The sequence below is a fragment of the Pseudopipra pipra genome, chromosome 2 (assembly GCF_036250125.1).
Source record: "Pseudopipra pipra isolate bDixPip1 chromosome 2, bDixPip1.hap1, whole genome shotgun sequence".
NCBI classification, from domain to species: Eukaryota; Metazoa; Chordata; class Aves; order Passeriformes; family Pipridae; genus Pseudopipra; species Pseudopipra pipra.
The window spans coordinates 112002027-112026313 of record NC_087550.1 but is presented as its reverse complement, the minus strand read 5'-3'; the positions used below and the strand labels follow the sequence as shown (position 1 = coordinate 112026313).

Sequence of the window (24287 nt, the reverse complement as noted above, 5' to 3'; positions counted from 1 at the left end):
TGCAATGCTTTTACTTTTTTCCTGTCCTTGACAGCACCAGTCTGGTTTGTTGTACTTCATTCATGACCTGTTATTTCTGTAATGGTGTGTTGTAGCTTTTTAAACAAGAAAAAACTGCAATGAATTTGTTCAGTTTTCCCATTCTTTGTCATGGTCGTTCTCTTACACAGACAGGGATGCATTTCATTGCCCATTATAATAACATATCTGTGAGAACAAAATGCTATCAAAAAGCATTTTTGTTTTATTATGCTATGTTGAGGGGGGATGATAGAATCGTTCCAAAGATACTTCAATTAGAATAATAGGAAATGAAATTCTAAAAGGTTTGAGTGTCATGCAATACATATTTGAAAGACTGAAGCAAATTACAGACAGTGTTATTTGGAAGGGTAGCTTTTTCATGTCCGTAACTTGAATGTGGGAGGTTGGTTTCTGTTTATTAATTGATACTATTCTAGTTTCTCTCTCAGATCTGTGAAAAATTCATCAACTGTACTTTGATGAAGTTCTGTCAGGAAAACTCTTTATTCCTCTCAGAGTATTTGGGGCTACTGAAGCCACCAGACCAAGTAACCCAGGAAGCATTATATTCCACTAAGTAGGGATTTTCTAATCTATTGTGAAGTTGTGGCTGTCACTTGGCATTAAACTACTGTTCCTCTTCCGTGGCCGTTTTCCACAGTTAAATTTGTTCTCATGTTCCTACTCATTCTCAGGAGTTCTCCTTATTTTTAGATTAGGCACGTGAGGGTAGATCATGCCTGCTGCCAAAATACCTTATTTTGCTTCTCAACTAACACTTTTTCTGAAGGCTAAATGAGAAAAGGCAATCTTTATTTTAAGGGTGCAGGTTTACCCACGTGTTGGGTTTTTTTCAGATCACAAAATAAAAGTCTTCTTTCTCAGTAATTCATTAACTTAGGTGTTATGAGGACAGGCACCTCTGAAGGCCATAGAAGGCATCATCCCATTGATTGTTTTTCGTTGATTCATTTCTGTATGTCTGTTGTGATTGCTGTCTTAAGACTCTCTTCTGGTTTACTTGAGTGCCAAAGCTGTTCAAAACAAGGGGAAAAAAGATGCCAGCTACTTAGAGAGTAGTTTATATTCACTCTGGGCCAAATCCTGCAATACAGCAGCATATCCTGATGTAGGCTTATTGAATAGTTTCATTGTATGTCTTTTTCTTCATTGTACAGAATCCTGCTATTGTGTTGAGTGGTTTATTTGTGCACAGAAGTTACACAATTCATTATTAAAAACTTAATTTTGTTTAATGAGGAGAGTAAAGGCCCTTCTAGAAACAACCATTTAGAAATACTATCTTAAAAAATTTATTGGTTAGTAATTGGTCTTTCTTGTAAAATAAAAGACTAATTTGAGGTGGGTTTTATTTTTTTTTACTTCTGTCAGGAATGTGATGATCAAAATTTTGGTGAATGATGTAGGACATTCCTGTGTGTGACTTAGAACTGTCTGGGTCTATGACTATGTAAAGCTTTATAGACTGTTTCGTTCTGGTATCCAATTTAGATGATAAAGAATGTAGTAAAGTATATAAATAACTTTATGGAAAAACAGAGTTAAATTTAAGTAGTGAAGCAGTTTTTTTATTACCCTTCACAGATTTTTAGAAGCCTTATCAAATGCTTGAATTAAATTATTTTTTTATTGACTGTCATGAAAGAGATCCTGGGAGACATTGCTGACTTATGTCAGCAGTACTGATAAAGAACTTGGAAAGAAATGTGAAGAGGTTACTAATTTTGGAGGCATTTGTTGTTCTGTATCATGACAAAAGATTTTAATGATTGTTTTGAAAAGTATAGCGGGCTTCAAGGCTGTGCCTAATGAGGGAGATCTTCACACATTATGTTTCATCTCTATCTGTGCATCAAAGGAAGGAAGGTTTGCTAAAATGCAAAACCAGAAGCTGCTGTTTCATGCAGCTGCCTACATTGAAGGAGACAAGAGAAATCATTCCCCTGTTGAGTCAAGCAGTTTGGTCTCCTCTCCAGGGATGCTTTCTGAGGGTGATTCTGAATGCAGATGTCGTTCGATTTACAAGGGAGATTTTTGCTCAGCGGGAGAACAATATCAGCTTTTGTGTGACTGGGGCCTCTCTGTGCTACTGGCTTTGTCTGCATCTGTCTGTCCTCAGGCAGATAGTTCTCTAGGCTGGTATCTTTTGGCTGTTAATTTAAGAAGTTTGTTACATAGATGGAATCGTTAAGGTAGGTGTTGTTATTTCTGCAAGTGTATCTGTGATAGAAAGGTTACTAGCTTTTAAGGAAGTTTATTTTACCTTTTGCTGGCTTAACACATTACACACGTGTGGTTTTAAGTAAATGAGGTTAAACAAAATTTGGAGTAGCCATTTGTATCATGTCTATATGTGCAGCCACTTCTTTCATTTTGAGTTTAATTTATATTCTCAGTGCATATATTTCAGGCATACTGATTTTTCAAGAGAATCTCATTTTTATGTGTGTTATCCCTTGTTGCTGCTGGTAATGTTTAAAAGGAACATGCATCTGTGCACACTTCAGAGTTTCCTTAGGATTTCTTTTGAAGTCAGTCACCCAAACAGATTTGGTCCTGAAGTCCAGACTTTTAAGGAAACATATTTTCTCTTTTGCTAGAATGAATGTTATTGGAACCTCAGTTTGTTGACTAAAGCTTTCTGCTGCATTTATTTCGGTTTGCTCTGTTTATCCTCTAGATGCTGGATGTTGGCACAGTAAATTTGAATGTCTTTTGTAGAAGTTGCAGTTATTCAGCAGTGTCCAGCCATTGCTGATACTAAAGTTCTCTGTTTGAAAATGCTTTCAACTCTTCAGGTATCTTTCCCTGATTTGCTCTTTTCTGAGCAAGGTGTATTATTTTAACAACTTTATTGTTTACTTTGGAATAAAAAAAATAAAGAAAACACAAAGCAAAAAACATTTTGTTTTTTATTTTCAGGATGCTTTCATTTTCTTCTTCCTTTCTTTTGCTATAAATCATGAACAGACTGATGGAATATCCATCATATTATACAGAAAATAAAACCAGCAGCTGTTTATAAAAAGTTTAAGTATTTTCATCAATCATCTAATTTCACTGTGTTTTGATTTGAATAAGGATGACTTTCTATGTGAATCATATAGTGTGGTTCAAGGTTTTTTGGATCCACATTGGTCCTTACTCTCTTGAATACTGATTATGCTAAAACTTATAAGGGGAACATGTTTTAGTGAATCATGAATGCTTTTCTTTTGCAAAAGCAGATCAGAAAGTGTGTTACATGTTACACATCTTGCTTAAACTCCCTCAGAACATGTTATGCTTGAGTGAATTCTCTATCATTTTTAAAACACCTTTTCGTATTTTTAATTATCCTTTATTTCATATGTTTGTAAGACAAAAGCAAATGGAAAATACTTGTTAAAAAAAAGAAAAGGAAACTATGTTGGCAGAAAAGCACCTTGCTATTTGGGGAGTCACGTCTGGCTCTTATCCCAGTCCAGCAGAGGCAGCACAGCCCCAGGGAGTGGGAGGGACTGTCCCACCATGCAGTGGAACCTCCTTTCCCAAGTAGTACAGAAGGAACAATGGCCAAGCCTTAGGGAGAACTGTTTGAAGAATTCCTTCAGCAGGTGGGCTGGATCATCATCAGCAGTGCAGTCCATTTGTACTCTGAAAGGTAACTTCTTTAGAAGCTCTGTATGAAAGAACACTGAAAGCAGAGGCTATTCTAGAATCTCTTCTGCATTATTTCATAATCATTCTCTAAAATACCTTCCATTTTCAACTCCATATCTCTGCTTTTCATTTTCTGTGTTACTGGGTAGGTGGGTAGATCACTGTGCCAGTCAGCATCACCTCGTTGTTTCCTTGTTCTTCCTGTTTCTCTGCCATACAAATTTATACAGGGGATTTGCCTTATATTTTGTCTTCTGAGCAGAAAGCATTGTTGTTCCATACTTTTATAATATATAATAGTGATAGATAAGTTGGTGTCTTAAACCCAAGATTAATACAAATAAGAACCAACAGTAACTTTCATATTGATTGAGAATAATTTTTCAGATATTTATTTATCCGCCACTTTCCAACAATACAAAATTCTGTGTGAGTTTGCATGACAGTGTGATAGTTACTTTACTACACTTAACCTGTTCTCTTTTTACCTAATGTTCTGTCATTTTGAGTATTTATAAGCTTCATACTGGTGTGGTGAATCATCAAGTGAAATTCAGCTTAATAAAGTGTGTGCTTTAGATGGGAATTGCACTACTTAGCCCGTTCCTCTTGGCCTAATGTCATCTTCCCTGTGTAAATGGTGTGTCATTGTGCCTGTGCCTGTGTGTGTCTGTGTGCACCAACACATCTTTCTCCGAAAGCATAAATCCCTAGACTCTTTTTTGTATGTGGAATTAAAAATTCCCGTGATTACAGTGTATTTTTAAGTTATGGGGGGGCCTGATATGTCAAAAAACACTAAAATTGTACTCTTACCACTTGTAGAACATTTAATTAACCTCACTGATACTGTCTTGAGAGAAAAAAGATCATTTTCATATTTAACTTTCTGCATTTTCTTCACTTCTTATTATGTTGTGTGTAGTTCAGGTTAGATTCAGTTTCTTTTTAACTCTAAGGGCTACATGTCATGTTTGGGGTTTTTTTTCCTTATAAAGCTTCAGATTGTCAGATTTATTATTTCTCCAGGAGCTTGGGGCTTAACTCTGAGAAATTACAAAAATAAAGAAATGTTACAGCACCTGTGATACAGTCTACAAATCTTGAATAGTACTTCAGCTTTGTTCGTGCTGGGAGCTTTCTTCAGAATGATACTTCAGTCTACACTTATTTTACATTAAAAAACCCAAAGGCAATATACTTACAGCCCAGTAAGCTCTGCTTCTGTCTTTGAAGTCAGTCAGGCCTCGCTGCCTCCTACTTCCAGTTCTTCAAGTACTTGGCTGGTGCATGTTGACTCTTCTGGTACTAGTGATTTCATTGCAGTACATTTTTATTCTCAGTATATCATTGCAAAAAATTTACATGAGTAGGGAGAAACAAAAAGGATTGTTAACTCCAGCATTATCACCTCCTGGTGCGAGATATGCTCTATATCATAAAGCAGGTGAGAAGCTGTGTTCTTCACCAACCTGCTGTAATCATTGTGGGTTTAACTAGTTTTAAGGATTCTTTATCCCCCTGAAGTGAGGTTCATGGTCATTAGCATTCTTTTCTTTAGGGTGATGAACTAACCATGAGGAGTTAATTCAACTGACTGAATTGGAAATGAAGCCCATGTAGGCCTAACCTGAGTCTGCAGTTCCTGCTGTTGGTCATTAGTCTGTGCTGGAAGCAGGGAGGGGGGGAAGATGTGAGCAAAGTTTATTCTGTGGGGAGTATCAAGGTGTTGTCCATGGAACACTCTTTTTAAAGCCTTTCTGTATTGAGGGCTTGGTTTTCCCTGCTGGTTATTGAATCATTTAGGTTGGAAAAGACCTTTAAAATCATCAAGTCCAGCCATTAACACAGCACTGCCAAGTCCATCACTGGACCACGTTCCCAAGTGCCACATCTGCACATCTTTTAAATACCTCCAGGGCTGGTGACTCCACCACTTCCCCTGGCAGCCTGTTCCAGTGCTTTTGACAGCCCTTTCAGTGAAGAAATTTTTCCTGATATCCAACTGAAACCTCCCCTCATGCAACCTGAGGTGGTTTCCTCTTGTCCTACTGCTTGTTACCTGGGGGAAGAAACCAACCCCCACCTTGTCACAACCTCCTTTCAGGTTGTTGTAGAGAGCAATAAGGTCCACCCTGAGCCTCCTTTTCTCCTGGCTGAACACCCCCAGCTCCCTCAACTGCTCCTCATAGACTCTTCACCAGCTTTCTTGCCCTTCTCTGGACACGTTCCAGCACCTCAATGTCTTTTTCATTTACTTTTATCTGATCAGCTGCTTGGTGTCATCTCTAAAAGCTGTTTTGCCTTGGTTTTTTTAAGATCAGCTTCTATTAGATATCTGATGCAGAAAAGTAGGATAATGGGATTTTTGTGTCCTTGAAATTATTAATCTGTTAAAGTACCTTGTGAAATAATGGTGTAAGCCCGTCTTTCACAACAGTACTTCTAGGACATTCTAGAACGAGAGTGGGGGGGGGGGTTTATTGGGATCTTTGAACTTCACTGTATTGGTTTTCCAATTGCTGTGCTAGTTTTCTTGGGACTGTGCAAAGCGGTACCTTTATTTCATCCTAGTTTTACGTATTTCATCTTTGCAGAAGAAGTTAAAACATTTGCAATGTGAACAGATTAAAATCTGATTTATGATACAGGAATGGAGTTGAGACACAAAAAAAAAAAAAAAAGAAAGCCAGAGGGACTTGTGGCAGAGAGTTCCTGGAACAGAAGGGATTAGGTGGCGTACTGAGGATGTCTTGTGTGTAGTGGAGGACTGGAGGGTACCCTGGGTATCTGCAGTCAGCTCATGGCAGCAGGAGCTGAAGAGGTCTCACCTCCTTTGAGGAGGTAAGAAAACATCATATTCAATCTACTTAAATCTAAATAATTTTTGTTTTGTAACTTTGAAGTGTGTTTATTTAAGATTATCCCGGGATTTTCTTACCAAACTTTACAATTTGAGAGAACATACATTTTCCTAGGAGTATCACTTATGATCTAGCATTTTGCTAAACTGCAGCCTCTCCCACTTTGGCAAGCTATGTTTACATGGGCCTGGCATGTCTTTAGTATCTGCTGTCACTTGTTGAGAACTGCAGCTTCTGCAGTCAATAAAATCTTCATGATGAAAATTAATGTGGGTTTTTCCTAAGATATGAGACAAATTACTAGGGTAGAGTCCTAGTTGATAGTGCAACATAATCCTATCAGACACTGGAGTCTGGACTCAATATACATGACTGAAGCACTCAGGGCTACCTGAAATTAAATAGAATGAAAAATGTCTTGTGTGATTTTGAGGAGTAGCATAACTTCATTATCAATACTTCTGTGAGACAAGTTGAAATAAATAAATTGGTTAATTGAAACCTTCTTGGTAAATGTGAAGCAAATCAAGAGGCACAATTTAAAATGACAGTTGTGGGGGTGAAAATGCACATACCCTGTAGTTTATTTTGTAAAAACATAGTCCTTTCCTCAGATCATTTACCTCTGAAGTGCTAAGGCTTGAGTAAGTGCATAGCACTTGATAGTTTCTGCTAAAAAGGAATATATTCTACAACAGAGCCAAAATTTGTTTGTAGCTCATGTACACTGGAAGTTAAACTTAGCCCCTTGCAAAGAAATAGGATATACAAATCAGATATTACTGAACCTCTTGACACTTGACCATGGGGTCTGAATCAGTATAAGCATAAATGTGTCCTTGAATCTGCTTTAAACTGTATCAGTTTTAAAAAATAAAATTAGATCAAAGATTGATTTAGAACAAACTGTAAAAATATTTATTACTCTATGAAGACTGTAAAAAACCACATAATATGCATAAGTAGAAATATTTGCTTTATCATTTTAAATGCTAAATTTGCTGCCTGTCCAAACTAGCAAAGTAAGAAATAACAGTTAAAAAGTGGCCACGCCCATGTACATCAGCACAGTGGGTTCAGTGTGTGGAGCTGCACAGATTTGTGTAGTCCTAGTTTCAGATTGAACTTCATGTGCTTTCCCCACAGTTCAGCACTGCCTGCAGTTCCACTGCAGCGTTAGAACCTATTGAGAGAATTTAACTTGGACACGTTTTCACTTTTTAAGGTTTTGATCAAAAGATAGATACAACATTTAGCTATGTAACAGAATGGAAAATCTTCTCAGTGTTCTATACCTTAACCTTCTAGTTCCCATGGTGTTTCCAAGCATATAAAATATGTCAATGCAAAATTTATGTAATAAAATATTGAGTGGTAGTGCTACAGGACATCTTTCCTTGTTGCTGACCCCGGTGGAGGCCTGTGGCCTTTCCTTCCAGCTGTCATGTAACCAAATTGTAACTAATAGACAGACCCTGTGAAGGCAATAAAAATGCTTTCTGGATTCTTTTTTACCCATTGGATTACTACAAAGGAAATGCTGCACAGTCCTTTGGCTGTGCACTTCTTAGGGGTTGGGGGCAAGTGCTTTCCTTCTGAAAGGAAACCTACAATCATTTCATGTTTCCACCTTAATTAAACATATCATATCTCTCACCTTCTGTCTTTTAAGTTATGTTCATCCTCAGCAGAATGAACCTTGACCATTTGTGTTTTACTAAGATGCTGGAATGCAAAGGTTGATCATGCTCCTGTTCTGCAACTTGTGTGTCACACAAGGAAAAGGTGGGGGGTTACAGCCCATGGAGGGGCTGTAACCTGTAATGCTATAGAAGTACTAAGTAGAGTCTTGAATATGCCTTGGACTTGGATATGGGATGGGACTGTAACCTGTGCTGTGGAATTATACTGGGAAGTAAATGTTAGGTCTCGGATGCTAAAGTGGCACCAGAGAGCTTCAGGCACAATCCTTAGCAGTGAAAAACAGAGGGTTTAAAAGAGCAAACTGTCTTTAAACAAAGTTGAAGATAAAGCCTCTGGTGACTGTGACCTTGTTACTCAGCGTGTTTTCCAGTAGGAATTGATAGTTTCAGGGATGTGTTTCTTTGAGAGCTTAGAATCCCAAGGAAGGAGGCACCCATGGGAACGTTAACAATGTTCTGCATGGAAAATGAGATGTGAAACAGAACTGGCAGAAGAAAGAATGAAGTGGTCTAGCTATTATCTAAATGGCTCTTTAATTTTAGCCCTTCGATATTACTGCTTGTGAGTATTATTTCATTCAGTGGATCATGGATTTCTTTCAGACTTGCAACACATGAAACCTCAGGGGTAAATGGAGAACCAGGATAGGAAGCTGTGGGAAGTAACAGCAAACCTGTTTGTTAGTAAATGTTTCTGTGCAAGAGGCAGCACCCCCACATGAGAATTTTTTAAATGGTACAAAAACCTAAAAGAGATGAAAAACAGCCCTCTAATATCACTGTGTTGCATATGGTTAAATTGTTCAGAAAGCAAAAAAATATATAAGGACATATTTTAATGATCACTTCTAGATGTTTCAGTTTGGGAATTTAATATGTAAGGTTGGCAACCCAGTATCTGTCTGAATTGCAACTGAATCCCACAAAATGTGTGTTTGTGTTGAAAGATGGTAGGTGGTTTCACTCTAGCAGTTCAGTAGGTCTTGTTTTAACAAGTTTCTGATTTGCCTCACAGAAACTTCCAGATTTTGGATAGGTAGAATACTTACTGATTTCACTGTGTGATCTCACTTTGACCACATTCAAGACTAAATGAGACAGTGAGGCTAAATTTCTGCTACTTGTGACATATCTACATTTTTCAGTGGGACATTGAATGGGAGTTGTGTTGGGACAGTATTCTGACTCCTCTTGCAGGAAATGGTTAAAAAAGAATTTCTGCACATCTGAAAAACTAGTCAGAAGAGGAGTTTGTTGTTTTGTCTCGCCTGCCTGATTGTGGATTAGGCTTTGGGCTGTCTGCTTTAAATATCAGCAGAAATGAGTTCCCTTTATACAGGCAGAAGACAAAAAGTCTCTCTCTGCAAAAGCTGGGGAACTGATAGCAGCACTGCTTTACAGCTTGTGGGTATTCTCTTCATTTCTGTTCTAGCATGCAAAATTTAAATCAAAACTTGTCTTTTTAAGAAGCAGTACTATGTTGTTTATTAGCTATAATGTCAATATATATTTGTTATATCAAGTTTTGTTAATGTATCAGGATTGTTAAGATCATCTAGAGCAAGCTCTCAGTTTTGATTTTCTTTCTAGCAAATGCAGAATAACTGCTGTTATGGTGCTGAGGAGTGAGACTGAGATGCAAAGTATTCAAAACTCTGGAAATGCTAAACATTACAAATGCTGTTGTATTTTACAACAATTTTTTTTAATTATTAGAAATTTTTAATTGTTATGTTTATGCTTACTGCTGAGTGAAATTTTTGGAAGTTGGGCTCCTGGGCTGAGGGAACAGAGTTATTTGCTGGAAAATAGACACTTCCAGCAAAAGAAAGCCCATAATTAGGGCACATACAGATTTTGTCCTGCTGTAAGTCTGTTGGTATTACATAGAAATGCGTTCTGTTGAGAACAGTGGAGAATGAACCAGTTCATTCTGTACCACCTTTGGTGTGATCCCTGAAGGACTCAAATTTCCAGGGCTGCTGAAAGGCGACAGCACTGCAAACAGGCTGGCTTTCTGTGATTAAAATTGTGTAGCTAACTGCACATAGGAATGTGTTCTCTACCACAGAAGTACATAAATCTATGGTGTGTGCAAACAGGTTTCATTCGGAGTTTTCTTACGCATTTTGTAAAACGTTCGTGTAAAGATGTGTTGGATTCTTGTGTCCAAGGGAACTATTATTCTTTTTAATGTGTCTAAATGAAACCTCTGCCTTCAAAGATTTGAAGTTTGTAGTTTTCAGAGATGAATTATGACAGTAAATTCCTTATTCTAAGTTGCTTCTGCTACAGCTAGTATTTAAGTGCAAAAATATTGAAAAGTATTGCAAAACCAGTCTTTTTTCAAAGATTGCAAAGAAGGTGGGACTTCTTCAACAGTTCTGGTGCATTAATGCATAATATAAGCCTTATTCCTCTTACCATATGTAGCCTGGTCCCCTTGTAAACTGAAAACTCCATGAACTAACTTGAATTAGAATATACCATTTCAAAATGAAGAGATCTGCTTGTGCTAGTGAAGCTACCAGAAACACATCCTTTCTCTAGATGAGGCTCTCTTCTACCTCCACAATCATGTGACTTAAGTAATGTATTGGCTTTAAACCTTAATGCAAATATGAAGGTTTTTCTGTCAGAGTCCCTCCTAATAGTTTAGTGCCTTGGAAGCAAATCTCAGTAAGTAGCAGTCCTGGAAGATGATTTAATTGCCCTGTCTCAGCATGAAGGAGCTACAGAAAAATAAATGCACCCTTGTTTAGTCTGAACTTTGCCTTGATTTTTTTTTTCTAAACATTCTTAGAGGAACTCTGCTCTCTACTTTCTTTTTTGCCTCCTTCCTAATCTCTAAAGATAACTCTCCCATGATCCTGAGAGAAAATTATTTCTGTAAACGGCTGGTGGTTTTGGATCACAGTAACATAATGACTTGAGGGCAACCAGCAATTTCAGTGACTTAGATTTTCAACCCTTGCTAGAAAATAACTAGTAAAAATATTTTCACGGTAACTTTTCTGTAATTTCATTAAACTTAAACAGTATGTATGTGTCACTTTTAGAAAAAGACATTCAATAATATTCATGTTGGATATCATGCATTTTCTGTTGCACTTTGCTCACTAAACTGTGCTTGGTGCAGTTTCCTAACAGGTATATAAGTGTGAAGTTAATAATATGGAGTTGTTGGAGTTGGGTAGTTTGTCTTTACTTATTTAAGAAAAAGTAACAAATCATGGTGAAATGTTCAACATGTGCATTGAATTGTTAACACAGGAAAATTATGATTGTGTTGGATTGCATTTATAGCAATTTACGTATCTTCTAAAACTGAATGGTGTTTCATGTGAGAAAGAGAAGAAAGCAATTCTGTGTCCTTACAAGATTCCCTTTTTCAAACACCCAAGGTCATTCTAAGCCAAACAGTGGAGCTGTGGCTGTGGCTTCACAGAGGGAGCTCCTGAGAACTCCTTGCTGAGCAGCCTAAATGGGGGGTTCTTGTCAACTCATCCTTTTACAATGTTAGGATTTGATTAAGGTTCTGGAGTCTCTTTTGTATTTTGAATACACTGTTTTTAATTTCAGTTGCATGTTGAGTATTTCCAAAGTTGAGAGATTCCCCAACTTCCCTGGCCAACTTGTTGCAGTTACACCACCCTCATTGTGGTGTAATAAAAATTTCTTGTGATTTTCTAAAAATAGTTATTTGTGTCTTTTTTCTGTCTTATATTTCAAAGAAGTAGTCTAACATAAATAAGAAATAATTACAGGCATGACCATCTTTATATTGTTTGAAATGTAAGCCAAAATATTTTTATTTGAAAATACTGCCTATTACAGTGCCTGCTTATTCTTAAGTATACTTGTATTCCTTTAAAACTTGCAAAATCTGTAAGATTTGTATGAAAAAGAACCTGTAAAAGAACCTAGTTTGAAACTGAAGTTCTTTTTCCTATTGCGTTTTACATAGTTGTATGGGTTTTAGAAGTTGTTTTGTTTTTTTTTAAATAATGAACCTGGAAGGTTTACAATAGCCTTTTTAAATACATTGGCATTCATCTGTCTAGTGGAAGATACAAATAAAATAAGGGTACTCTTTTTTGTGAGCACCCCTTCTTGGAAGGCTTGTTTTTCTCTTCTCCCAAGTCTTTGGCTTTTGTAGGGTTCTATCTTTAAGAGCATTTTCCCATATCCTGAAGTTTATTTAGATTACTGTTCAAAATGTTCAGTGGTTTGATTTATTGAGACAAGTGGGATATGCAGATTAATTTGTTTTTACAGCATAATGTCTGATTTACAGCATTTATTCAAGATTCATAGGAACACTTCTAGTAGAAGAATATAGTTTCTGTAAATCTGTGGAAAAGGCATGGGAGGTTTGCAGAATCCCTTAACCTCTTGAACTTTCCCATGTCATCCTATGAACTCTGAATCTATGGCACTGTTCGAATCAGGAAATGTTTAAAAATGAAAAGCCAAAACCCTAAGCTGCTAGATTTTGTATACAAAACATCTGTGGGTTTTGCAGTTTAACAGTCATCCTAATCCTGGTAACACAGGCAGGCTATTGTAAGCACTCACCAATTTATTTTAAAGTAGCATATGATTTCAGTAGTTTGTTTTCTTGTTATTTCAGCTTTATGACAAAATAAACACAAAATCTTCACCACAAATCAGGAATCCTCCAAGTGATGCTGTACAGAGAGCCAAAGAGGTAATGGCTTTAAAATATATTGTTTTTACTTTGAAAGTTTGATTGTATTTAAACTGGAAATTATTTTACTTCATTAAGATCTGCATTTTGGTTCATTATCTGTATTATTTTCTGGAATGCTACCATTGCTTACTAAAGTGAAGTAACAAGTTGTATAAACTTGCAGAATTCCATTATGTCTGTAAGGATTATGAATATTACTCAGTTTAATCATTTAACCTTTGTTACAACAGTAGCAGTGTTAAAAGAAACCCTTCTGTCGGGTAATTGCAGCATATTTAATGTTCAGTTTGTTCATCTGCAGCAGAAGTTTGATGTTTATATGGCTTAGTCACAAAAAAAAAAGTATCAGCTTTGTAAATTGAAAGAACAAGTTTATCTTAGATAGGTCTAAGACGAGCAGAACAGGAAGTGCAGTGAGGGTGGCCCACTGAAACCAAAGATATATAGGCACAGATGTTCCTAATTTTTTATACCTGGCAAATAGTATTTTATTTGTTCATTATTGCAAGTATTAAAAAAGAAGTTTTATTATATATTACCAGTAAAAATTAGTATGGTCATTGGGGGCAATGTCATAGGAAAACACTGTTTATAGTGGTATCGAAATAGAACAAACAGGAAGACTTTATAACTCTATGTAATAACTGAATTCACACTGATAGATATCCTGAAGTCCTATTCTGCAAAACTTTCTGGCAGTTAATCCTGGGATGTGCTTCCAGAAGCAAAATAGTCTTTTCACATGCTTTTATTGTCCAAGCATGTGAAAATAAAGGTGTAAGAATCTGGTTGCAGGCAAAGGACTTCAAGCTCATTTACTCCCTACTCCTTCTCCAGTGATAAGATGACGTATGGCTCAGGTTTTATAAAATATGGAGCTTGGAGATGGGGTAGCAGATGGCCCACCTACACTTGATGCCTTTTAACAATTAGTTTTATGAGTGTTTTTAATTCTGCTTTTAAACCAATTGAGCCCATGTGCGAAAGTAACACCTGGTGGTGGTCATGTGTGTCACCTATTAGCACTTCATTTCTGTCTCCATATATTTAGCTGTTGGAGGAATACTGTCAATTGAAAAAAAAAAAAAGAACAAATGTTTCCTTCAAATTTCTGCTTTAATCTGTTTCAGAGAGAAAATTGGAATGAGGTATTTTATTCTCGCAGGGCAGGGGCACATTCTCCTAAGCCCTTTCCTGTCAGAAAATGTTGGTTTGTGTAATCGTTTTGGAGATCCTCTGACTGAGCAGTGAGGGCTTTCATCTGTTTAATAACTTTATTTAAAAGAAAGTTACTAGGGGCAGTTCTCCTGCTTATCTTGCAGGTATTGGAAGAAATTTCATGTTACCCAGAGAACAATGATGCAAAGGAGCTAAAGCGTATTTTAACACAACCTCATTTCATGGTAAGCAAATTCTACTCCTGTTGGTTTGTTGGGTGGGGTTTTTTTGTTTTGGCTTGGTTTTTTATATTCTTTATGTTAAAAAACCTAAGTTCAGTACATTCTCTTTAAAATCTCTTAAGTGATGAAACTGCATACAATATACCTGTTAATAAGTGTTTCTAATCTGCTGGTCTGGCAAAAGAATTACTATTGCTGCTACTTTTAGTCCTCATTACTGTGCTGAAAACTGTCAGTAGTTTGAAGTAATCTCATTATGGAGCAGTTTCACTGTCTTTTGGGGGAGCTGTGTTGCACATAGAAAGAAGAATGAATCCTTTTGGATATCCATAGGTAGAGCTGGGATCCTCCTTTTACTTTTTCCCAAGGCCTTTTTAGAATAAAGGTGTGTAAATTCATTGCAAAATAAGTGTTTTTTTAATATTATTTTATAATAAATCAATAGCTTGTACAGTCTGATGAGTTTGTGTTACTTATCAGCTTCTACTGTGTGCATTTCCCAAATCTGATTTATGAGCAGTAATTGTCCTAAGTTCAGGGATGTGGCTGCTTAATATCTTGGTTCAAGTTACTGAAGTCCAGTCTGGTGAAAATACTTGAGGGATTTCTTTTGTTTGTGCTGTAGATCAAGTTCATAAGTTCAGAAATAAATGTGTTTGCTTAAATCTGCTATACACTCTTGTCAGTTGAAATCATGAACTTGACTTTCCCTAACACAAGGATTATATGCAGGGGGCTTTGTGGAGTTTGCTCACCTGAAAGCTGAATTACTGTAAGTCTGAAGGATAAACCTAATTCCAGGAAAGAGTGAGCTGAAACCAACCTCCTACTCAGGTATCAGATGAAATCTGGATAGCTGCATGTCCCAGTGTGTTCTTTTGATGGCCACTGTAGCTTTGGGTGCATTTATTTTAGTACTTTAAATTGGATCAGGAGTGTGTTTTTGAAGTGAATCTCCTGATTGCCCTTACAGTGCTTTGGCTTGTGTCACATAAGGGTCTCAGAGCGTGCAAACTGACTCTTTTCAGACAAAATTACACTCAAAGATGTGTGCCAGGAGCCAGTGTAACCCAGCAGCTGATGGACATTCAGTCCACAGGGCAAGATGGAATAAGTAAAAACCCCTGCAATGTGTTCAGTACATCAGGTCCTCACTAATCCAGTTGTTTTACTTTTGGATTCACTCCTATTTCATTGCACTAATTGCTAATGCAGACATTGGCTATTCTGTGTGTGCTCAGCAACACACTGATGTTATTCCCTGGAGATGGTATCTATCCTGAAGTTTGTAACAGCTCTGGTTCAACATTTAACAGGAATACTTGCTTGAAATAGAACATAAAACAAGATGGAATGGTACTCAGCTGCATTGTAAGAAAGATTAAAAAAAAAAACCTCACTGGTACTCAACTTCTTTATCTGGAATCTGACGGGTTCGTTTGATTTACCTTTTTTGTGTGTAATTACCACACTGTTGCAAAACCATTAGGCATTGTGGAGAAGGAGCATTCTTTAAGTATAAATTATTTTGGAGCAGGCATCAGTAAAAATGATTGTGGTATATTGAAATTTCATGTATCAAATCAAGTGACAGGAAAATGAGTTGAAAATCCTCTTTTATAGCTATCTCTGTTTCCTGATATCATAAATTTAAAACCATCTGTCAGAATTCTTTTGCTGCAATTGTATAAAAAGTGGGTTTTTATAAGGAATAAGCTGCAATTCCATAACAACTATTTTTGATGAGTAGTAATTTCAGCAAATTAGTCTATGGCATCCCAAGCTAAATTGCTGTTTTTTTGAAATCACATCATCCCTTCTTCCCATGTTTCATCCTCTCCCTTGCAGTTGTTCTGGCATTCACCTGAAACTGCACTTCAGCACTGTGCTAAACTAGTAGAAAATTGCTCAAAAAAACCTCAATCCATTTAGCAAAAAGAATTTAGGATAACAGGAATACTGTCAGAGCCAGAATGGGCATAGGAACAGAAACAGTTTGGGTTAGGGAGGGGTGTAAAGTAGCAGTTAAACCAGCAAAAGTTGGTGTGGATCCACACCTGTAGAGTGCAGATACCGCAGAGTCTCCAGATGTCAAAGGAGCAACTCCATCCTCTCCCATCATTCCCACACCAGCTTCCAGATGCACCTTTGTGGGGGTTGCAGACCTTAACAAAGTTATGCTTGTGTTTGTTGTATTCTGCCAAATTTCCCTTCAGAGCCAAAGCCTTTAAAATGGAGACTGTAAGGAAAGGGAGTAGTTGTACAAAACAATATTGTCAGCCTACACTCCATGTGTTTGCCAGCAATTGCACAGGGCAATACTCTCATTATTAATGCACAGACACTGAAGCAATAAGGTGTAATAAGTAGGATCATGTGCATTAACACCTGTATGATAACAGACTATTTTACTATTATTTATGTTATTATCTAACGTGTATCCCTAAGAAGACAAAAGAGTGTAGTCTGTCTTGTTTACTTAGCCACAGTGTTAGTGGGTTAGACTGTACAGGCCTTTACAGAACCAAAGGCAATAAAATATGTGTTTTAACTGAGATCTTTGAGTTCAAGGGGTTTTGTTGGTTTGGTTTTATTTTACCCTCATGCGTCTTATGGGTACAGGAATAAATTATTAATTTAATCTGTACACACTTAACAATTTAAAGAAGTGTATGTAAATTTTGTATAAAGGTCTTTCAGCAGCTAATTAATTTAATAATTCTTTAAAATACTATCAAATACCTCATTTGTTAAGTATGCATTTCAAGGAGCTTTTTTTCCATTATACAACTTCCAGTAGTTTTTCAAACATTCCAGTTTCATCTCTAAAAGATTCTATTATGTATGTTTGGCATGTTGCAGCAATTTAAGCATTCGCTGTTCTAGGAGACTTTTACTTAATTACATATTGAAGTTTTATCCATCATCATGTGCCTTCCTACACTCCTCTCTGCAGACAGTGATCCTGCAATATGGTAGAAAGTACTTGTTCTCATTAAACTTATTTTTAGCAAGATTATCGTATTCTGCAAAGGAAAAAGACGGGAAATAAAATCTAAATTATCAAAATTAACAGAAAACAAGTATCCTTAAGTAAAGTCAATAGCAATCTTTTGATTAAATGTTTCCTATATTTAAATTGAGCTTGCTGTACTTTAATGTCTGCTGTTTCTGAATTTGTGTTAATTTTTGTTAACACATTCAGAAGTCATCTAGTAAAATCGACCTTTAATAATGTTCAAAGTGCCCTATTTTAAGCTCCTACAAGGTGCCTATTATTGCTAAAAATAGTATCAAGCAAAGAAAATGCTTGATGTGAAACAAATGTAAGGCCCTGAATTACATAAGAAATGTAATTCTAAAGCATGGAGTGTGTAACATTTACAGGGGGCACAGAATCACAGAATTGTTTAGGTTGGAACAGACTTCCAAGGTTATCGAGTCTGAACTGCCAAGTCCACCACTAAACCATGTCCTTCAGCTCCACATCTGCATGACTTTTAAATACCTCCAGGGATGGTGAAGTTGAGTAAGTAGCTTTGAGTAGGTTGAGCTGAAGGAATCACAGGAAATAATCCTACTCTGTTACAGAGCCAAGACCACACTCACTCCTACAATGGATGCTTTTTGTAACATCAGCTCTCGTCCTGTTTGGGACAACTGCAAACAGTTTTCAGATACTGGAATGAGAATTAAGCTAAATTCCTAAACCTTCATTGGAGTATTCACACATAAATTGACACCTAATTAAATAAGTCAAAATTTAAGTAAACCTTGCTAAAGTGGTTTAACTTATGTTAAGATCTTAATATAAAATGTTGCTTCAGTATTGCAGACCAGTGCAGAGGAATTGTTGCAAGCTTTAGCTTAGTGCTTTTCAAAATAAGATGAAAAATAGAAAGTGCAGATACAGGTTAATATTTAACTAAAAATAATAATTGTGTAGGTGAGCTTGAAAGACTAAAAGAACAGGAGGGAATGTGGGCAGAGCATTGTTAGTTTAGGGAATTCCATTCCATCGTTACAATGCTGAATTCCCAACTCTAGTGAAATTATCTTTTATAACATGGTACACTTCAGAAGTGCTACCTTGGGAACAAATTTAGGATTTTGTAGAGGCCATTAAAACCCCATTTCTGCCTTGGGTTCCACTTCTACATCTTCTAGGGATTTTTCTGTACATTTTGCAGTGTAAGTTTTGCATGAACACTTTAACTGAAGACTAAGATGTTGCAGAGTCAGGGTTCTCTGCCAGAACAAATTCTAGATGGTCAATCTCAAGCCTTGCAAGACTGATGAGTTTTGCAAGCTAAGAGCTGTGAGCATTTAAATGAAAATTAAAAAGATGTTAACTATAATATAGATTGACCTAACAGCAGTGGTGGCTCATACCTCTACTTTTATAGAGATATTGTAGGAACTAGACTGGATTTATCAATTCTTGTCTGGGAAACCCATCCCTTTGGGTTTAAAAGCAGATCTGTTTCTGTCCTTGATTACTGTAGGAGTAGTGCCAGCATGTTCACATATGAATTGGATTTAGTTTTTGGACAGAAGCAAGTTGTCTATAATATACTCATTATTAAGAGTTGAATGGAAATGTGAAATGGATGAGATGTGTGGCTCTTGAAGGTATCCTGGAGAACAGTGGAATTTTCCATAAAAAAAGTCTGATCCTGTTGAATACTGGTTTGCTAATATTTATGCTTTGTCCAACTTTTATCTCATATTACTTGTTACCCTTTTTGCAGTTATACAAGCTTCATGTCTTTGCCCCAGCTTGGAGTTCTTACACAGTTGGTTGTTTTGCTTCTCAAAGATATTTCAATACGTTTGATCAATTATGTGTTGTATCATTCTTTGCATCAAGAAACAACAAAGCTAGTGAAGTAGTATTTGAGCAGTTTGTTGGTTTACAATGCAGTTTTTGTCAGGCATTTTGAACGCAGTGTAGTGGTGCTGTGTCCCTGCTCTAGGGGTAGGGGAGAGTACAGAAGCAATTTTGCTAGTAAACAAAAAGACCAGTATTTCATTCTTTCAGTCAGTACTGATCTACACTCTGCCTTTATTAGAATGAAATGCCATGGGATCTGAATACCTTTCCATTTTAATAGAATAATTGTTATAGAATAGTTTGCTCAGAAAGGTAAATTCCCAGTTCTGTGTTTGTGCATATAAAGATGGCTTCATTCTGGCACTTTGCAACTGTTGAGAAGGTGAGGGAGAGGGAGGCAGCATCATTCTCATTGATGTGTCTGCGGTAAAAAAACGTGTTAACTCATGCTGATTTTAAATGCTAGGTATGTCTGCCTGCATTTACAGTCTGATGAAGTTTATCTTAGACTCCTTCAAGGCGAAAGTTCCTATATAGAAAGCGAGGCACAAATATCTTGGATTTCCTTTAATTTCTGAAAAGCTTCAAAAATGCTTAGAGGCAATGAGCGGGGGACATCGGAGGTGATGCAAGTCTGATGTTTTGTTGCTGTAATCTCCTCTAGGCCTTACTTCAAACTCATGATGTAGTGGCACATGAAGTTTACAGTGACGAAGCGCTGAGGGTCACCCCTCCTCCCACCTCTCCATACTTAAACGGGGATTCTCCAGAGAGCGCCAACGGCGACATGGACATGGAGAACGTAACGCGGGTTCGGCTGGTGCAGTTCCAGAAGAACACGGATGAACCAATGGTATGGATGGAACCTCAGTGTTTTTCTTGACTCTGTGCTGGTGAAGACCAGTATTACAATGATTTTGAGGACAATTTCTGCGCTTTGAAGTAGGGTTGCCAACAGACCGGAATAGTTCAGCAGCCATTGTAGATAATTGTCCTCCTGTCTGTGTTCTTAATTTGAAATGCTATGTCTGCATTCACACTGTACCACTAGAGCTGGTTTTGTTTAAGTCAACCTCGTAGTAATTATAGCAAATTAAGCTTTAAACCAAACTGGACACTTCACACTTCAGTGCAAACTCACGTCTTTAACAAACCAGAATCTTATACGCTTTTAAGTTAAAGTGTTGCATCTTCACTTATAAATAGTATCTGTTTTTGCTGCCCGTATTTGAATGACAAAGATTTTGTTTCAATCTCAAAATCTGTACCCTGCCTTCAAGCTTTTAGGAAAAGTGACTGTTCTTAACCACTCAAGAATCACAGTGCTTAGTGGTTTATTTCTAAAAGTATAAACATTTCTTTTTTTTTTCAGGGAATCACTTTAAAAATGAATGAGCTGAACCATTGCATCGTGGCAAGAATTATGCACGGAGGAATGATTCACCGGCAAGGTGAGCACGTCTCATGAGCAGTTTTGTCTTCAAACACAGTAATTTTGTACAAACTGTGTAATGGTACATACTCCTCATTTTGATGGCTGCTATTCCATAGCAGTGCACCTCTGTATCTGCATGGACTCTGCTAACTGCTTTAGTTACCTTCCAGATATCTGCCAGCGTTTTGAGGTCAGGGCCCACTGTGTTTCATTTAGGTCTTAATTAGGATAATTACTATACTATTACTGATTATAGCTCAGCAAGACAATCAAATGCCAATAATTTCTGGATGGAGCTGTGCTTATTTTATCTTCTGTTTAAAAAAAATCCCTAGACAAGTAACAATACTTTTCCTTGCAAAAATGAAAGAGCTTTGTCCAATACAATTCTTGAGGACCTTTGTATTTTTTAAGTTGAGGCTTACAAAAATGTTTTTTGAAATAAAAATATTACTTGTGCCTAGAACTTGACTCTTTATTTTCAGTTTTCACTGCTATAACAAACTGTGCAAACATGCATTTTTTTCTCATCTCCAGTTTTCTCCTTTACTCTATTCTGTGTTTCCAGATCACATGTCAAAAATAACAGGGTTTTCTCCTACTTTAAACAGATGAACTTTCCTGCTGTGTTGCTAGCTGCAAGTTTGGATTGCACCCTTAAAAGGGTTACTTTAACTTTTTTGGACTGCCATCTTTTTCTTTTGATGAACACAAAATATTTCATCATTTTTCAGCCCAAAGTTCCCTCTAGCCTGCTGTTCTATTCCAGAGGAACCTAGGAGCAGGCAATTAGGAAGAGAAAACATTCACTTCAGCTCATTAATGTTGGTAAAAACTGTCAAGAAGGAGGAAAGAGAAAAGATTTCATACAACCAAAGATGCAATTCAGATAGAGCTATATTTTTTAGAGGACCTTTTAAATCAAAATTTATTTGGCATCTAAAAGTGAGTTTTAAAAGGAGATTGCTTTAAGATTCCCAGGAAGAAGGTTTTCTTTCAGCTCTGCTTAGGTAGTGGTGATGCTCTGCAGAGTATTGTTTCACATGGCTGTTCCATAATGAGGCTAATGAAACTTTTAAAACCTGTTAAAGCTGAGCAAAAAATCCAACTGTGCCCATTAAAACTCTGTTCTTTCTCATTATGCAGTGTCTTTTATTTCTAAAGATTTTGGAAATACAACCTATTCTCTATATGCTTCATCTCACTAATGTAGCTCTTCTGTCCATAGGTCTAGTCTGAAAGTAAAGTATACTTCAGTATTGTCACTCATTATTTTTTAATGCTTCCAATTTTGTTGGTGTTCTAGATGCCTCTTGGTTTCACTTCTTCATTCAACATACCTTTATTTAGAATATTTTTATTGAATAGAACAATGCAAATGTAATTTGACAGTGATCTCAAGCACCTTCTTTGAATACTGTTGATAAGGTCTGTGGCTCATATTGATTTTCGAGGGGTGTTATGTAATTTTTTCTGCTGTCTGCTGTATAGAAAACTGCCAGCAATGAGTGGATAATAAATCTACTGAGAGGGTTACAGGAACTGTGTAATTTCAGCAATATTAAGTACAAACTGCACAATTCCCAATCACAAAATAGCTGCTGTGAAGTAGCCTCCTATCTCTGTGGCAGCTGTATCTAATCCTGCTGATTATAATTGTTCTTATTCAAAAGGTGGGGGAGTTAAAGTGGGAAGAGACTTTTAAAGATTCTATCTACTTGCACCTTTCAGAGGATTCAGCTCAATGAAAATTAAACACCAGTTTCAGTCATTAAAAATTGTCTTTTTATTGACTTGTCTGCTTTTTTAGGACAAGTAAATTAATTGTATCATAGATCTCAGGCTTAACTTTCACCTTGGAGTCTGTGCCTTAACTTTGCTGAGTTGTCCATTTACTTTCTACCTGTGGATTTTGTTTAGACTGCTCATACCATAAATATTATTTTCAGGGGATCTGTATAGAGCCAAATCTCTCAGCAGGTTTCAGTACCTTAACCCGTGCGTTCTTTGCTGCTGACTGATTTTGGAGCTTATGTGCTTAAAAGTGAATTCATTCTTAAGATGCACTTAAGAAGAGGTCCCAATATGGCATTTAAAAAGATTTCCAAAGAAGAGAGAGGACCATTGGCTGCCCATTTAACCTCAACAGAAAAACAGCAGTTGTGCGTTGTCTGTGCTACGTTCTTAAAGTGATTTAATGTCAAATTGACACCGGTTTTTAAAATACAGTTACCCTTGATAAGGTTTATTCAATTCTAACAAAATCTCTGTGAAACTATGATTATATGTTCACAACCCTTCATTTTCCAAGCTGCAGAATTTTCCTATGGCTACTAAATATGTTTCCGAATAGGGAATCCAAGATTTTGTTCCGTCTTCTTCCTAAAAGGGGGGGATTTCTCATACTTATGTGCAGAGCAAGAGCATGCACTTCCTCAAACTGTCCTCACTCTCTCTTGTAAAGACAAAGGAGGAAATCATTTACTTTCAGAGATATATCTATTCTTTGCTATTACAGATGTATTATATACCACTAAGTCCTGAATAACTTAAATTGTAAATAAACGCTGCATTGCCAACAGAAAAGGAACCAAAACCAGCCAAAATCTGGTTAAGCAAAGGTATCATAGGAGTTACAAATGTTAGAGAAGGCTTGTTATTCAAAGATGTCTAGAACACTTTTCCAACAACAATATTTTTAAAGAGTAAAATGTTTCAGCAAATGATAAACCTTTCTCCCCTCAGATTGAAAATGTCTTTCTGTGATTTATCACTGCATCCACCCCCACAAAAGAGAATGACCATCTGCTGCTAATGTCCATGCTTTATTCCCAACTTTTATGTATTGCTGTTCCTTTACAGTCCTGAACATGACAATATTCACTTCTGTCAGAGTAGCAGAAATGGGGAATGCTCCAGAAGAGGGAATTTTATTTGCATGCACTATTGCAATGATTTGATACAGGGATATTACTGAATCTGATTCTCATTCTAATATTTAATTCTATCAGATTTATGTTTTGAATAATGTCAAAGAATCTTTATACTATTCCAGGCAGTATGGTCTTTCTGATTCAGTATTATTGTTTAAGAACAATTACACTTATTTCAAACACAGTTAAATTTTGGCATGATGGAGTCAACACAGAGCCCCCCTTTTTTTTTTAGAATAATTTTTAAAGAATCAAGTAGTGAATGCTTTCCTCAGAAAGTCTGACAAAACTGAACTTTCAAAGTGTTTCACTAGATATTTGATCATTAATATTCTAGATGTGAACTAGATTAATTTGAAATTCAGATGCAGGACTGTTGGATTCCCATTCAGTGAACTATTAACTGTGATAATTTTTCCACTGAAGAGAAAATTGGGACAAAAATTGTGATTAGACCTCTTTTATAATTTCACTATCAGCAGATCAGCCCCTGTTGAATTGTTCAGAGTATTTAATTTGGCTGAACAAGTTACTCTTTAGAGTACTGAAAGTTTTTGTAAACTCTGGGCTCTCTCCTGTAGCACTGCCAAGTGAGCTGCTGTTTCACAGAAGAGAGACCAGTGGGAATCAGGGCAACAGAGCTTTTCAGGATTCTTCTCCTTGGTTCAGGCTGTGCTTGTGTTTAGCAGGCACACAGTTTGATTTTCTTATGTTTGT

At 36.7% G+C, this 24287-nt stretch overlaps 1 protein-coding gene across 13 annotated transcripts in view; it reads left to right on the top strand.

Moving 5' to 3' along the window:
• CASK (calcium/calmodulin dependent serine protein kinase) overlaps positions 1 to 24287 on the top strand; it is a 203427-nt gene that overhangs the window by 145205 nt on the left and 33935 nt on the right. For 12 of the 13 annotated variants that reach the window (XM_064646911.1, XM_064646909.1, XM_064646902.1 and 9 more), the window contains 4 exons: positions 12888 to 12965; positions 14291 to 14371; positions 19867 to 20055; positions 20575 to 20653. In XM_064646911.1, coding sequence (XP_064502981.1) covers positions 12888 to 12965; positions 14291 to 14371; positions 19867 to 20055; positions 20575 to 20653 — 427 coding nt within the window. Of the gene's footprint in view, positions 1 to 3669; positions 3689 to 12887; positions 12966 to 14290; positions 14372 to 19866; positions 20056 to 20574; positions 20654 to 24287 lie in introns of those variants that run through there. The other variant, XM_064646913.1, reaches the window with a different exon arrangement.